The sequence below is a fragment of the Macrosteles quadrilineatus genome, unplaced genomic scaffold (assembly GCF_028750875.1).
Source record: "Macrosteles quadrilineatus isolate MER2022 unplaced genomic scaffold, UCM_ALF_1.0 Scaffold_3__2_contigs__length_128488019, whole genome shotgun sequence".
Lineage (NCBI taxonomy): Eukaryota > Metazoa > Arthropoda > Insecta > Hemiptera > Cicadellidae > Macrosteles > Macrosteles quadrilineatus.
In genome coordinates, this window is record NW_026542596.1 from 12,836,575 (window position 1) to 12,853,542 (window position 16,968).

The following is a 16,968-nucleotide window of genomic DNA, read 5'->3' on the forward strand; positions in this document are numbered from 1 at the left end:
TTATTTTTCTTTGATATTTCTATTTTACAATGACCAAAATGCCGAGAAACTCAATCGTAATTTTTTAGCTAAATTAATCAAGAACAACTAGGGATTTATAATTTGATATGGACTTAGAACAAACCCAATTATTCCAACTTAAGATATGAGAAAATACCTAACATATATTTAAATATACCATTAGTCATCTAAAATTATCTAAATTTTTAATTCTTAGGAAAACTTAAAACATTAAAGATTATAATTTGAATTGTGTATTGATACAATGTTTAAAACATTGTTTGTAACAAAATAATTACTAATTATCGATTAACGTAAAAGAAAACGACAAACCTAAAACTACATCACATTAACGCTCTTTTATCCTTTAATTAGCTCGTAAAACTATTCTTGTAAAAAATAGTTAATTAATTAAAGAATCAATAATTGATAGTGTTTTATTGATAGATATTTTAGTAATGTAACATTTTAATGTAGTAACTCAAGTTTATTTTATCACAAATCTATATTGTAACTGAATCATCATATATTAATATTAATATTATTTATCTAAAGAAGTAAAAAACTGTCAATTATCATCGATTAATTTTTTGAAACTACGATGTTTTGTTTTATTTGATTTGAACCGTGATAAGGTGTCTAAGTAAAGTAATATTTTTAAACTCAATCATTTTAAACCTCACCTGTTGATGTGGGGTGTATAGTGTGTTGTTGGTTATTTGTTGTTGTAGCATCAAAAGTACTGTAGTAGTATCTAAAGTCAACGTATGTTTTTATTGTTAATTATTTGGTCTATTCCTATTATTACAGATTCTGTTTATGTTAAGTAATGTTTGCTGTAAATTTTTATTATTTTTAAGATTGTTTTCATAGATTGTTTATACATTGTTTTATAGTTAGTGTTTATGGATTGTTTATTAGCATTTGCGCTCGTAACACTTAACCGGTTTAATTAGTATTTTTAATATTATATTAATACTATTATTTTAAATAGATTTCTAGCAAAACCAGGAGTCTTGTTTCAAAATTGTTTTCCCTCATGTAATAGACATCTAGGCTACCTACAATTATCACAATTGATTTCATGCAATTCAATGTGATTATTAAACAGTATGTAAGTAATTATCGAAGACAAAATATAGTACCTAGGTACTTCTTGATTGTATGTACAGTAATTAATTATCTGTTACAACAACAATACAATACAACAACACCTTTTTAAACTGGAAAAATCTATGTTGTATTGATGTAAATTCATTACAATAATACATTTCTATAGACAACATTGTAAGATTTGTTATTCTCAGCCAATAACAAATGGAATGGCAGATTATTAGGAATAATCGGGATTCTTGGAATCAAAACGCTTTCTCCTTTAGCTGTTCCAGTCAGAATAGTGGCATGTACTATGTTTCTTCCTAGCTCTGTGACTCGAAGCCTAGTGCCATTGCACAATCTTGGTGCATCAAGGTTGCGCATCAGCAGAACTGGTACGCCAACTTTTAGCTCGAGTTTATGGGAAGGCACGCCTGTTAGTTCCAATGAGTTTAGAAATTCTACAGGGTAAGTGGGACTGTCGTCACTGCTCATCACAGTGTCTATTGACGTGTATATTTTTGACTCCCCTGCTAACATTGCCAATATATGTTTGTTGATGTTGTTGACAGACTCATTTGTTGGAGATAGAACTGCCCTCTCGCATAACCATTCTTCGTTGCTTATATTCCTTTGTATGTTTGGATAAACGTGAGCAATAAGTTCATCCTCTGTTGTCACTGGATGACAAAAATCATTGGTAAATTCGATTTTTCCATCTGTGTCTGTTTTTAGGAGACCCTCTCCTATTTTCAGAAGCTTAGACGCATAGGCACCTGACTCCAAATCGTTGAAAAGCTGGACACGCATGTTACATGTAAGCTGGAGCTTTATTACCTTGGACCACAGTTGAGACGCCTTTAGACATGCATTCATCTCATCCACCGGTGTCCCCCTCTCAATAACGGGCAGTGTCTGTCTGAAGTCACCAGCGAGCAGAACTACAACACCTCCCATTAGAGATTGGTTGCTGCGTATATCTTGCAGGCTGAAGTTCAAAGCCTCTAAGGCGTGCTTGTGCGACATAGTGCACTCGTCCCACACAATTAACTTGCACTGTTGCAGGAGAGCACCGCGGTTGCTATTTTTACTTATGTTGCATGTAGGGGTCTCTTGGCTTGCTAGATTTAATGGCAATTTAAAAGTAGAATGTGCTGTCCGTCCACCGTTCAACAACGTTGCAGCGATTCCCGAGGAAGCCACAGCCAGGGCTATGTTCCGGTCCTTGCGAAGTCGGGCGAGCAGTAGGTTTAACACAAATGTTTTACCAGTACCCCCTGGTGCGTCCAGAAAGAAGAGTCCCCCATTACTACTATTTACATGCTGTATAATTACATCGTAAACGTGCCTTTGTTCGGGAAGCAAACGTGGCTCCATATCATGGACAAAGATATCTAAGGCAAAGGCATCGTAATTCAGTTCTCTTACAACATCGCTTGACAATTCTCCCCTTTGTTCTGGAGTGGGCAAACCGAAGTCTGTCATTTTCATCCCAGATAAATTAGTTATTTTGTTCTCTATTAACTTTAATGCCTCATTAACTATCAATTCTATGTGCGTACCTTGGAGTCTATGAGCTATATCTTCTGATAATGCAACCTTGTACTTGTCCCACAGTTGAAGTGGATTTGAGAGACCGCAAGTACTTACTATAACTGCAAACAACTCTCTGACTTTAGCTGGTGATCGGCACAGCACGGCTTCATCCATGGTAGCGTCCCAATGGTCGTCACTTTCTAAAAGCCCACGTGCCTCACAGGCTTTTCTAAATGTAGCATGTTCTTGTCCACCCACTGTTTTAAGATCGTGGAAGCTTGATGGGCCCCGTACTTGATTAAGCAGCATGCGCAAGCAGTAGCACTCAAAGTTGCTGACATGTACGGTATATATACGACCTAGTGCGTCTGCAGCTTTTACTCCCGGCCAGTTCTCAACAGGCTTTCCTTGTTTGCGGCGCTTCCACTCTTTCGCCGATGCATTCCAGATATAATAACGTGGTACTTCAACATAGAGCAAAGTTTTTGAAAATTCATCATTTTGACAAAGTTGGAAGAATGCAGTTAAAGTCGTCATAGGAGGAGTAGCGATTCTGTCGTGGAGATTTTGATCATTGAAGAAGACACGCTCGCCATTGGGCAAGTGCACCGCGAGATGGGTTACAGTGGGGTATCTCTCGTGCATTGGAAATCCCAATATACGCCACGCTGCTTCGTTACTGCTCACGTAACGTCCAGCTCTGAAACTCTGCACTTCATCCCTAGAATCAATGTTCACATTATCGGATTGCCTAACATTAAATATTGCCTGATCATTCCCTTTGTTAATATATTTGCAAATGTATTTTATGGCCTGTACAGAGCCACAATACTCCACATTCACATGGGCAGTAAACATTTTAAGGAGTAGGGGATTATATGGCACAATCCAGCTGTTATCTATTACAACTTCTTCTCCACCACGTATTCGAATAGTAGCTGTGCGTCCTCCATCCTCTGGCGCTGCACGTCTATACAGAGGGTAACCATTCGCATTTGTTTGAGTGGCATCTAGTAGCGCCCGAGGGTACGTCTTTGTGCACTTACTGTCCTTCATACAGGGAGCTGATGTATTATAATTGCCACATGGTCCGTGGATCATATGTTTTAGAACTGCGTCATACAGTTTTTTGTCGGTTTCAGGATCTGGGATTTCAGCACTAATTATGTCATCCATTTGATTTAGACGCAATTTTTCTTTAAGCCACAGTAAAACATGTACGTGTGGTAAGCCACGCTTCTGCCACTCTATTGAGTACATAAAGCACTGGCAATCTCCAAATACTTTACCTTTCGTGAGCAGAGATATAAGTTTTTTCACTTTCAATTCAAAAACTCTGGCAATGAGGTCGTGGCGATCTGTAGCTTTCTGACCAGGCATGAGTTCATCAGTTATCTCATTCCAAGAGGGGTTACACGTAAACGTGATGAATAAGTCCGGGCGTCCATAGTTACGGACATAAGCAAATGCATCTTGCGTGTACTCGTGAAGATATCGAGGGCTGTTAACAAAAGTTGACGGAAGAATCACCATCTGTCCTAAATCATTAGGATTCACATTGTTGTCGTTTCTTACAGCATCCTGCAGGTGTATGTAATTTTCAGCCCGTAACTTTTTCTGGTTCAATGAGATAAACCTCAAACGTTCGCTTTCTATTTTTACATACATATCTACCAGAAATTGATGTAAAAGTTTATTGCAGCGCAGAAGTAAATTGAATTCATTTGCACACACCATGATTTGAAATGCATAAAAATCCATGCATGACACTTTTTTATTTGGCAAAGGCTGTCTAGTGAGTGGGTTAATTTGGGGTATATCAAAGTGGTATCCTTCTTGGCCATTCCAGAAAATTATCGGATACTGAAGGGCATCATAGAACCTATGCGTGTCCGCGACACGGGATAGCTTGTCATCGCGGGCGTGCAACACAATGTCTCTACTTGTAGAATGATCATTGCCCACTACAATGGCTGCCACTTCGTTTATGGTGGGTAAGTTGTATCGTCTCTCATGCTGCCCATGAGGGACGCGATCAGGGTGGATTATTAATTTGCAGCTTTCATCCGGCATAACCTCTATCGCAGTTTTAAACTCTTTGATTAAATTATTATGCTCATGAAGGACTGTCTGTACTTTTCTTAGCGTTGGTTTTTCAACCCCTGGTACGATTTCAAATCTTCTATCAGTTTCTGCTTCCTCATCTCCATAAAAATATATCTGCAAAAAGTTTGGCTGCATATTTGGTGCAGGAAGTAGGGACCCAATTTTGTGGTAGACTTGCCCTTTAATTGTAAAGGTTGGTGAAAACCCAGGCATGTTCACTATTGTATCTGCCCCAAACGATGTCATGTGAAAGCAGGTGTTGTACCGCCTAATATTTTTCAAAAATCGCTTTGACTCATTAGTCTCACCGAGGAATAGCTCTTTCATAGGTTGTACTGGCTCTTGTGGCCGATGAATAGCAACCTTACCACCAGCACAACACATCCCTACAGGCTCCTCCTTCCACTTTAAAGCTCTGCAGTATCGACATTCAGTATCCATTCGCCCAACTTTTATCAAAACATGACTACTGTAATCTAGAGTTGGGTCGTACTCTAAGGCAGCATTTTCAAAGACGCCCCACGTATTCCTGTGGAACGTTTGCCGCCGTTGGGCAGCCCTTGCCGCAATAACGTTTCTGCGAAATTCAGCTTCCTCAGCAGTTTCTGTAGCTCGCTGGGATGCCATATGAACAGCGTGTTGTTGTCTACGTCGTTCATTCTGCTCCGTCGTTTCAGCTACTCTCAAGCTGGCCTGCCGGTGGGCTTGATCTGATAATCTAAGCTGACGTTCCTCTTGTGTTTCTACTGCTCTGTGAGCTGCCAGTCGCTGAGCATTCTCATTTAATCGAAGCTGACGTTCCTCTGGTGTTTCTGCTGATCTGTGAGCTGCCAGCCGCTGAGCATTCTCCTCTAGTCGAAGCTGAAGTTCTTCTAGTGTTTCAGCTACTCTCAAGCTGGCCTGCCGGTGGGCTTGATCTGATAATCTAAGCTGACGTTCCTCTTGTGTTTCTACTGCTCTGTGAGCTGCCAGTCGCTGAGCATTCTCATTTAATCGAAGCTGACGTTCCTCTGGTGTTTCTGCTGATCTGTGAGCTGCCAGTCGCTCAGCATTCTCCTCTAGTCGAAGCTGAAGTTCTTCTGGTGTTTCAGCTACTCTCAAGCTGGCCTGCCGGTGGGCTTGATCTGATAGTCGAAGCTGACGTTCCTCTTGTGTTTCTACTGCTCTGTGAGCTGCCAGTCGCTGAGCATTCTCATTTAATCGAAGCTGACGTTCCTCTGGTGTTTCTGCTGATCTGTGAGCTGCCAGTCGCTCAGCATTCTCCTCTAGTCGAAGCTGAAGTTCTTCTGGTGTTTCAGCTACTCTCAAGCTGGCCTGCCGGTGGGCTTGATCTGATAGTCGAAGCTGACGTTCCTCTTGTGTTTCTACTGCTCTGTGAGCTGCCAGCCGCTGAGCATTCTCATATAAACGAAGCTGACGTTCCTCTTGTGTTTCTGCTGCTCTGTGACCTGCCAGCCGCTGAGCATTCTCCTCAAGTCGACGCTGACGTTCTTCTGGCGCTTCTGCTAATCTGTGAGCTGCTTGTCGCTTGGCTTTTCGCGAACTTTGGGATAAATTTGACTTACGTTTCTTCGGCATTTTAAGATGTATTTCTTGAATTCAAAACAGCAGTTAACATCGAATCCATAATGACGTGTCGATATTTAGATGCGCAAACCAAAATAAAAACAAAAAAACAAAATATAAACAAATAACTAAAATGGCAGCTGTATTTCTTTAGGATATTTAAATCACATAAACGTTACCTTTAAGTGCTGCATTCTGAAGTTAACCTTATGAACTATTTGGAATGTCTGATTATGTTGCATGATGCCTTTTTTAGTTGGAACAGCTGACTGAATTCTTTAATTCCCTTTAAATATGAATACCCATGAGATTAACATTGGGAACTACAGAACCACTGGGGCGGAGCCCGAAAGGATTTTTGAGATAAGAATATGCTTTAATGTTAATCGGGAATGTGAGCTATCATCATGCCAATTTGTAGCCCAATCCGTCCAGTAGTTTATGCGTGATTGAGCAACACACACACAAACACACACACAAACACACACACAAACATACACACAAACTCACAAACTTTCAGATTTATAATATTAGTAAATTTTATGACCCTCAAAATATGCTACATAGGCCTATTGGTTTGAAATGATAAAATGTTTTGTTAAATCTATACTATTACTAGCTGTACCCGCGGGCTTCGCCCCGTTTAACTTCATAAGTATTCGCATGGCTCATTCACGTCCTGGTTGAAATTTTATGAAGAAACAATGTTGAAACCTTTTGGTAATTATCTTTTTACACACTTTTTATTTTGTATTATCACTCTGTTTTCAAATATGGCTAATCTTGATTCAAAATCTTTTTTTCTCAATCAATATTCTTATTTTTCTAACAAAATTATTACTCTTGAATGTCATATACTATTTATGACATCTTGTTTGAACTACGGTTTTGCTCCAAAAGGTCTTAGACCTAAAATACCTCTCACTGGTGTTCCTCCTCAAGTTAGAGGTAAAATCACAGATTTCTCTATACGAACAAGTCTAGAACTTACAACACTAGTAACAGAAGAATATAAATCACTAAAGAATGAGTATGAACAACAACTGATTGATCTTTATAAACTCATACCACCTCAACATGATGTGATCAATGAAAAACGTAAAATTGACGATCAAAACCAATTAATGAAAACTAAAAGATGTGAAAATCTAAACAAAAAATTGAAAACCTTGTTTGATTCCTCTTCCAATATTGGGCTATGCCCAAATACCAGTTTTAAAGGATTATTAAATTCAGATCCAAACAAAAATTTTCAGCAACCCAATACACAAAATTTTCAGCAACCTAATACAACAAATTTTCAGCATCCCATTGTCCAAAATGAACTTGTTAACAACCTACAGATAAACAGTACTCCTAACCTAAATGAAGAACAAATTAAAACTGAGGGAAATGTAATGAATCTATCTAAATATGTTCTGAATGTAGATGAAATCTCTGTCCTCAATAAAGGTCTCACTTTCTCTCCACGTCCCAAGTTTAATCACTTTGATTTTGTCGCAGATGGTCTCTCTTTTGCTAGAAATGTCAGAATACAATATTATATTAAACAACAACCAAACACAGTCCAAATTCACAGTCCAAATTGTTCAACGCCCAATTGCTTAGATAAATTCAAACCTAAATCAAACTGGGAACCTGATCCTCTTCCTCCTGACCATCCAGTAGAGCAATTCATTAATACTGTAATCTCCAACATTTCTGATCCTAAATTTGAATCCTCACTACATTCAAAGGATAATCTTACAAAAAATGAAAGAAAAGCTATACGTTCATTGAAAGAAAATTCTTCCATAATAATTGTAAAAGCAGATAAAGGCAACAGTACAGTAATCTTGAATCGTGAAGATTATATAAAAGAAGCAGAAAGACAACTGAATGACGCTGAATTCTACAAAAAAATCCCAAATGACCCTACCTTAACTTTCAATGATGACATTTCTAAATTTTTGCAAAAATATGGACCAAATGAAGACCTAAGTCAAGAAACTATAAAACTTTTGAGCCCTCTAAATCCAAGAACACCAATTTTTTATCTTTTACCTAAAGTCCACAAACCCATTCGACCACCACCTGGAAGACCTATCGTATCTGGATATGGATCACCCACTGAAAGGATCTCAGCATTCGTTGATGACACCCTCCAACCATTAGTGAAAACTTTACCGTCATATATAAGAGACTCCAAAGACTTCCTTAATAAAATTAAGAACTTAAACACCCCACTAACGGACAATACTATATTGGTGACAATTGATGTAGTTTCACTATATACTAACATCCCACATGAAGAAGGAGAAAAATCTGTAAAGAAATACCTAGAAAAACGTCCAGTTAACTCCAAACCTAGTGCAAATTTTATTATAAACTTAATTCATTTTGTTTTAACCATGAACAGTTTTAAATTCCTTGATCAAAATTACCTTCAAGTGAAAGGGACAGCTATGGGCACACGTATGGCACCTTCTTTTGCAAACTTATTTGTTGGGCATGTTGAAGAACTTTTTCTAAATTCACAAATTTTGAAACCTTCAATTTGGTATAGGTTTATTGATGACATTTTCATGGTTTGGGAACATGGACTAGAAAACCTGCAAACTTTCCTTGAAAATCTAAATCAATTCTCAATCCTTAAATTTACCTGGAATTTCTCAGAAGATATTGTTACTTTTTTGGATGTTGACGTTTTTGTTAGAGATGGTATGTTAAAATCCAAAATCCATGTAAAGGATACGAATACAATGGATTACTTAGCTTACTCAAGCTGTCATCCTGCACACATTAAAAAATCCATACCAAAAAGCCTATCAATACGAGCAAAAAACCTTTGTTCTGAAAATCGTGATTACCAAAATTATATTGAAAAACTCAGCAATTCACTTAACAGAAGAGGTTATCCTAAAAATTTAATAGACAGTCAAATAAAAAGCTCAAAAAATCCTAACACAGATAATTTCAAAAAAGATCCAAAATTCATCACCCAATACTTTCCTGGCCTTTACAAAGTTAATAATGTTTTAAGAGTGGCACATAATATTCTTTCAAATTCACCTCTGACCCATAATTTGTTTTCCAAACCCCCAAGACTAATATACAAAAAAGCTCCTAACTTAAAAGACATTCTTTCAAAACCCAAACTACCTCCCACTTCCCAACCCTCAGCAAAACCTTCGGGCTGTAATCAATGCAACAAACCACGATGTGCCACTTGCAAATTAATCATCCCATCAAAAACTTTCACAAGCAGGCAAACAAAAAGATGTTATAACATAAATAGTAACATCACCTGTGAGTCTACTAATGTAATTTACCAAATTTCATGCAAAAATTGTCCTAAAGACTACATTGGCAAAACCACCAATGCTCTAAGAGTTCGTATGAATGGCCACAGATATGATGTAAACCATCCTGATAAACTAAAACCTGTGGCTATTCATGCGAGAGAGCATTCTCAAAATTTTGAACAATGTTATTCATTAAAAGGAATAAGAAAATTGGCAAAAGACGCACCAGACTTGAAATTAAGACAGCTTGAGCAAGCTCATCAATTAATACTTAAATCTAAAACACCTTCCGGTCTAAATTTGAGATAGTATATATATACATATATATATATATAAAAATTTTTTCTTTCTTTCTATCAAAACATTTTCTTTTTTACTTCTTCATAAATTATATGTATTTTGGATTTATGCTAAAACCATATGATTCAGAGTGGTAAACACTTCTATTTGTTATTGTGTTTGTTCCTGAAGAAGGCTAATGCCGAAATATAGAAATTTCTATAAAAGTGTGTGATAAGTTTATTTTGAAAATAATTAATTAAAGAGTTATTTAAACACCCATTGTAAATATATCCAAATACAAAATTAGGCTAGAATTGAAAAAGTTTACTGCGATTTATTAATTTCACACTTAATTACTTAATTTAAATTGATTTAGTTTTTTAAGGAAACTTTGGAAATGTATAGAGGGATAAAACATACATAAGAAGTTGTCGTTTGTTTGGGTGTTAGTGGCATTCTATTATTTTAAATTTAAAATTATTATTCACTTTTAAGTACTTCATATCAAGTACAGTAATAGTTGTTATTTTCATCACATTTACATATGTTTTATTATGCCAGAACATTATGAGATAGATTATAATGCGCGAGCATGTTGATGTAGCTTCCTTTATACAAATAAATTAGCGAATCGAATGCAGTGACATGAATTGTCTTACTTAGACCTATTGTATCTCTGCACTTTGTGATATGTACTTGTGTATAAAGCGGCGTTTTAACCGAACTACTTATATGTTTTAGCTGTGTAATACTCTTGTGAAAAATCTCTTTTAACAGCTTTAGCAATCATCTTTATTTGGGATAAGGCGTGTGAAGTTACAGGTTTATATAAATATTAGAGCGTTATTATTAAATAACATATTGAAAATAGTAAGATGAGTGGTGAGCAGGGATATGACACAAACAGCCTTCGATCAACTCTTGCTCAGGTAGATCATCATTATAGAATAATATTAGTGAATTTATCGTGTCCTTGTTCTAATAATATTTTGGATTAAATTAATGTTGCAGACTTTGGCCGCTGTGGGGTTCAGCATTTACTGTGTCAACATTGGCCTCATCCACACAATGCCGACCATCATCATAGGCGATCTCACAAACCAGGACTCGTCCTTGGGTCTCTCGGAGACTCAGGCTTCGTGGTTTGGTGAGTAGATATAGGTTTTGTAACAAAAATATAAAACTGAATTTTGTTAATAAATCATTAATTGGGTATATAATGTGAACGCTTAGAAATAATTTGTAGGAAAATAATAGGATTTACGTACCTCTGTCATATAGTCAAATGGTTAAGATTGTTCAGTAGCTTACATGTTTAGTTGCGAACATAATAAGTCACTGAGCAATCTTAACCGTTGAACTATTGTTGTCTTACCAATATAGTCCTAAGGCCAGAACCATGAATTTTGAAATAATATATAAATGTAATTATACAATCGAGGGAAGTATGTTCGTGGTAGCAATGTAATGTATGGTTACAAATTGTAATGTAAAAGGAGCTAGCAGAAACCAATTCATTCCCATAATACCCGTTGTAGAGTTATGGAATATAAATTCGTGATTGTGATGGGGATTTTTTCAAACTGGATTATGTAAAAAGAATTTACGTTTTTATTATTAACTGTCCATAAATCAGTGTATTTAGCAATGTGAGAAGTATCAGATCCGAAAAAGGCATGAGATCAAGAGCTAAGCTCCACGTTCAGTTTATATACGTCTAGAAATAAAATTTATCTCCAGTAGGTTTATTCCAACAGACACATATCTTGACCAAGTCTCACATTACCTATTAGATGAGCCTGTTCTATCATTAACATATTTTATAATTTATAATTTTTATTCAACAGGCAGTCTGTACTACATCATGCAGCCCTTTGGTAGTCTAGTATCAGGTATTCTGCAGGACTCACTGGGAAGGAAGAGGTCTGTCATGATGATCAATCTACCCCAACTGACTGCTTGGGCTATCCTATACTTCTCATCGTCCCCCACGCATCTGTACGTCTCTATCGCTCTCATGGGCCTCTCCATCGGCTTCCTGGAGGCCCCCATCCTCTCCTACATCGGGGAAGTAACCCAGCCTAGACTTCGAGGGGTCTTCAGCTCTTTCATGGGGATTTTCTACAACGCCGGCCTCATGGTGGAGACGTTCCTCGGGGCATCGTTACCATGGCGCACCATGGTCTTGTGGAACATGATCGGTCCTCTGGTGGCATTCTTTGCTATGGCGATGGTATAGTATATTTCATTACTAGGACCGAAAGTGGCATTTTCCGGCGCGTGCTCAAGTTTTTCCAGGGAACCCCAATTTCACGTGAGAGGCGTAGCCGAGTATGTGAGAGCTATTTTCACGTACGAGGCGAAGCCGAGGACGGGAATAATGGAGCAAGCGCCGGATAATAACTTTCGGTACGAGTTATGAACGATACTTTTCATCATGACGCAAAAGTACACATACACGGATTAGCATACCTCAGTAATATTACAGCTATTTTATTTCTCAATTAATTTGATTGAAGATCAAAATAAAATAAAATCTAAAAGGAAACCTACGTATATTTTGTATTCATTAAAGCAAAAAATAGGAGAAAATATTCTAAAGGAAACCTACGTATATTTCTCAGTACATTTTGTTTAAACATCAAAATAAAAGAATAAGACAACTTTTAACAATACATACAGCTGATTCAAATCATTAAATTAAACCGTAACAAAACACTAGCGCGCGTAGTGAATAAATGGAGCACTAACTGAGAGCGAGGGAAAATAAGCTGATCTATTTTCCCTCGCCCTAAATTAGAGCTTGGGAAACGACTAGTTTCATTGATGTCAGCTGTTATCGAAAATAGTTACTTTCGTTACGGAGTGATGAAAAGTATATTTATAACGTTAAAACCGTTTGAAGAACATGGTACTGAAGACGTTTATTAATAGTTGAAGCTATTTAATAGTAGTTTACGCAAAAGGCTCGTACATTAAATTTTATACTCGTGTCGTTAACACTAACTACGCGAGTTGCGTACACTACTTTACCTACGACAGTGTTTTAATTACAGTACTAAAAATCACTAGTTACTCATAAACTCTTAGAGAGGTAATGTTATCGTTTGTAACCTATCATTGCAACTGACAGTGATGCAACGAAACATTGTACAAAACACCAATTTCACCACTCAACAATTAAATTGGCCTGAACAGCTGATTAGTTGAGGTTTGAATCATTACAATTTTACTTCTTCTCTATCAATCCTTGAACCTCATTGGTCCGTTACCCGTGTTGTTATGAGTAAACCCATTGACTATACACGTAAAACTATACTGTTATGAAAGTAAACAATGTTTTTATGTACAGTATAACTTTTCAATTCTAAGAACTGAACTGAAACGGCTACTTTAAAAAACTGTCGTAGGTAAACTATGTTACACCATCCTTCACATTTAGCTGCCAGAATCCCCTGCATGGCTGGTGACTAGAGGCAAGATTGCAGAAGCAGAGAAAGCTTACCAATGGCTGAGAGGATGGGTGTCTACGGAAGCAGTGAAGGAAGAGCTAGACACCCTTGTACGTTACGTAGGGGACTTCCGGGGACACTCTGTAAACAGCCCAGAGTACAGGCTTGTAGCACCTGATGAAGGTATGATGTGTGGATTAGATTTGTTGGTTTTGAATGACCTAACAATATATTTTAATGGTTCTGTGCATTCATTTGTTCAGATGGATTATTATATTCACCTAATGTGTAATCTAAATTAAAGAATTTACTATACATTCCGGTGTAGATCTGGTTTAAACCTTGGTCACTTACGTGTGAGTGAAACTGAACTAAAGTGGAACATGAAAAACATTATAATGATGTTTGCTCCAAGCTCAACACTTAGAACTAAATTGTAGCGACTACAGTTATACAAAAGGAGATTATTGCTAAAAATCATTTGTTGGTCAAGTAAGTAATGCAAACTATGGTTTAACATAGTTAAGGTACTAGTGTGGAGAAATACGAATGGCTCAGGTTCTGGAGGTCATACCAGGTTACCTTATAACCATCTTACAAAAAAGGCTGACACTTTTAAAATTAAGACGACATGATATGATCAATTTAAAAACCACATATTGCAACAAGCAGTGCTAATTTCTAATCTTAATCAGGTTTATGTCGTATATTAATTGTTCAAATGATGGCAAGTTGACCCGAAATTTAATTTTAATCATATTTCAACATATTTCTATTCAGTAGGTCCAGATATAACCCGACAGAAGAGGTGCAACAATCGTTGGAAAGTTATCATGGAGCCAGAAGTTCGCACAGCTTTTCGCATCATTCTCGTATTTTTCTCTGTTGTACCATTTGCCAGCTTGTTTGCCATGAGGCCATTCTTCATACAAATTCTTGAAGGTCTTAATCTACCAGTCCAGTCTCACATTATTGTGGTACAGTAAATATGATATACTTATAGCTTTACCAATGCTTTGAAACATGTGCCTATTATAACAGAGAATATACAAAATAGTACTACTCTAAGGGTAAAAAATAGTCGAGTTATGTTAGTAGTAATAGTTATGCTAAATACGAAAAGTTATGCTATAATAACACATTTAATTTAAATTACGAACGAAGAGAGTTATTTTTCATACAGGCTGTTTATAATGAACTTTACCATTACTTATTTTCTACAATACTTTGTATATTACTATTTGTGTAATATTTGTATTACATTTCTATGATATATTACTCGTATGATTTGTTATTATTGATTCAACTGAATAAACAAATACAATTTAATTATTGTAAATTTATTATCAAGAAATACCTGAGAGTTCCAAACCAAAATGTGCATAACCAAAGCTTCAACCCTTTTGCAGGCGATCTGCGGGGCTGTCTCCTTGCTGGGTGCGGTAACTCTAGGTGTCTCGGTAAAACACTTGGGCAAAAGATACCTCACATTTCTTTCCCTGGGGGCCAACATTGTCTGCATCTATGGTATAGGTGGTTATCTCTTAGCAGGAATCAATCTACCTTGGATTCCTGTAGTTCTGTTTTCTTTGACTTACTTCTTCGGGACCATTGTGGCTACCATTCCATGGATGTACCTGATAGAATTATTTCCCTTACGGTAAGATGGAGCAGGCAACTATTATATAATTATATATATGTTTGAGATGGTGTTGGTGCTTCTTTTCAAAATAGTAGTTTTAGAAGAATATAGTTGATTGAATAGTTTACTTTAAAGTAAGATTTAGTATAAACGTTATTGTTCTCTGCAATATACTTGTTTGACGAATTTCTTTTGTTTTAATGAAATTTTTCCTATTAAACTTTTGAATTACTTGACCGTGGTTGGAATACCATACAAGATAGTTTTCAATGTGACTTTAATTTAAATTGTGTACATTTCTTTGCAGAGCCAGAAGTTTAGGCAGTGGTTTAGGCGCGGCTTACGCCTACGTCGTATTTTTCGCGGGAACCAAGACCTACTTCAACGTAGTGTCCTGGCTAAACGTCTCTGGGACATGCATCCTCTACGGGACCGTGGGACTGCTTGGGATGGTCTACCTGTACCTGGACCTACCAGAGACCGAGGGCCAGACTCTGGAGCACATAGAGATGGACCTCAGAGGACGACGATCAGGTAGAAGAGGAGAGGATGATGTGCGCGTGGAAGCGGGTGATGGTAAAAGACAAACCGAACGTGAATAGGTCTTAAATAACCACCGCAAACTGTTATAGGTCCGATTGAATTTACGTTAGGCCTACATATATAGACGTCCCAACTACATGCACCAGCCAATGTATCAATGGAAAAAATCATTACCTTACAATATCCTTATCGTTTGTCTGGTCAAAATACATGTGATACGTTACAACTGCCACATCTTCAGGTTTAACCTCTTCTAAGATTCGTAATTATATTTATTATTGAATCCAAGACACACGTTGACAAAAAAAGTTACAAAAAATATAATGTACAGTCACCACCAGCACGACCAAACGCGTGCACGCACCATGACGTTGATCGTATATGGATATATTTTGATCAAACTTGGCAAATTTATTTATTTTGTACTAAGCTATTCATATTTTACAAAAACACACTTCATTACCCTCTCTTTCGCAGAAAACTTAGCTACTTGTTAAACCTAATGTTAAAAATATATTTGATTAAAAATCGAATACTGGTAAATGGAAATTTGCTTAAGCTGCAGGTTTGCTGCGGTGGTGGTATCATTTTAACTAACGTAACATTTGACGATATACCTGGTACCAGAATACCTGATAAGTGTAAATATTAACTTAAAGTTTTTACTAGTGATTTTTAAAGGTTTGATTTGTATAATAAAAGCCTGTTTGTATTGTTTAAGTGATTTATTGACGATGGAAGTTAAAAGGGACTATAGAAAGGTGTTAGACGAAAATAGGTAAAAATTAATAATGTTTCTCGTGATAAAGATATCTTTTATATTACTATTTTTTACCTGAATTGTATCAAATCTTTGGGGTTTTATTGTTTCAAATAAAATTATAAACAGTTTTACCCAAAGACTTTAATAAACTTATCTCAAGATTTATTGTGACATACGTAAATACAATCTGTATAATCTGTAAATATTATTTTACCATTATGAAAGATTGCTCTTAGTTAAAAAAAACGTAGTTAACATCTGAATGATTTTGGGACGGATTGGATGCTTTGTGCTTTTTTTATTGACAAATACTGGTTGTTTCCTTAGCCAGGTCCAACATAATGCTATTTTGGTGCTAGTGTAGTATCACAATTTATGTTGTGTATTTGTAATCTATATATACTCTATATACAACACTATCTTCAAACAATACAGAATTTATCAGTGTGGTAGTGCAGTAAAGCAACGGTTAGTTAAACAAAGCTTGACTTCTACCATTAAACTGGCCTACTTTTTCTACCATCAAAATGCTAAAGACACGTTGTAACACTGTTTTGCATTAAAGAAGCTTGTTGTAAATGTTTATCACTGTAAAGCGAGACTTCTGCTTTGTTGGCGAATGAACCTTCATACAACATTACCAGAGTAAGAAGAGAGTTTATTTGATAAAAACAGGCCACATTGGCTCCCAGATAGACA

General features: G+C 36.6%; 2 protein-coding genes across 2 annotated transcripts; one reads left to right on the top strand and one right to left on the bottom strand.

The window, feature by feature from the left end:
• Nucleotides 1–1,257: 1,257 nt before the first annotated feature.
• LOC128989005 (uncharacterized) lies at nucleotides 1,258–6,315 on the bottom strand. Its single transcript, XM_054410858.1, has one exon. The coding sequence runs from the start codon at nucleotides 6,313–6,315 to the stop codon at nucleotides 1,258–1,260; it is 5,058 nt and encodes a 1,685-aa protein (XP_054266833.1).
• A 4,429-nt stretch (nucleotides 6,316–10,744) lies between these two features.
• On the top strand, nucleotides 10,745–15,796 carry LOC128989006 (facilitated trehalose transporter Tret1-like). Its single transcript, XM_054410859.1, has 7 exons — nucleotides 10,745–10,798; nucleotides 10,881–11,016; nucleotides 11,717–12,102; nucleotides 13,312–13,504; nucleotides 14,105–14,298; nucleotides 14,731–14,981; nucleotides 15,271–15,796. Exons 1-7 carry the CDS (start codon nucleotides 10,745–10,747, stop codon nucleotides 15,563–15,565), a joined length of 1,509 nt encoding a protein of 502 aa, XP_054266834.1. The 3' UTR covers nucleotides 15,566–15,796.
• The last annotated feature ends 1,172 nt before the right edge of the window (nucleotides 15,797–16,968 follow it).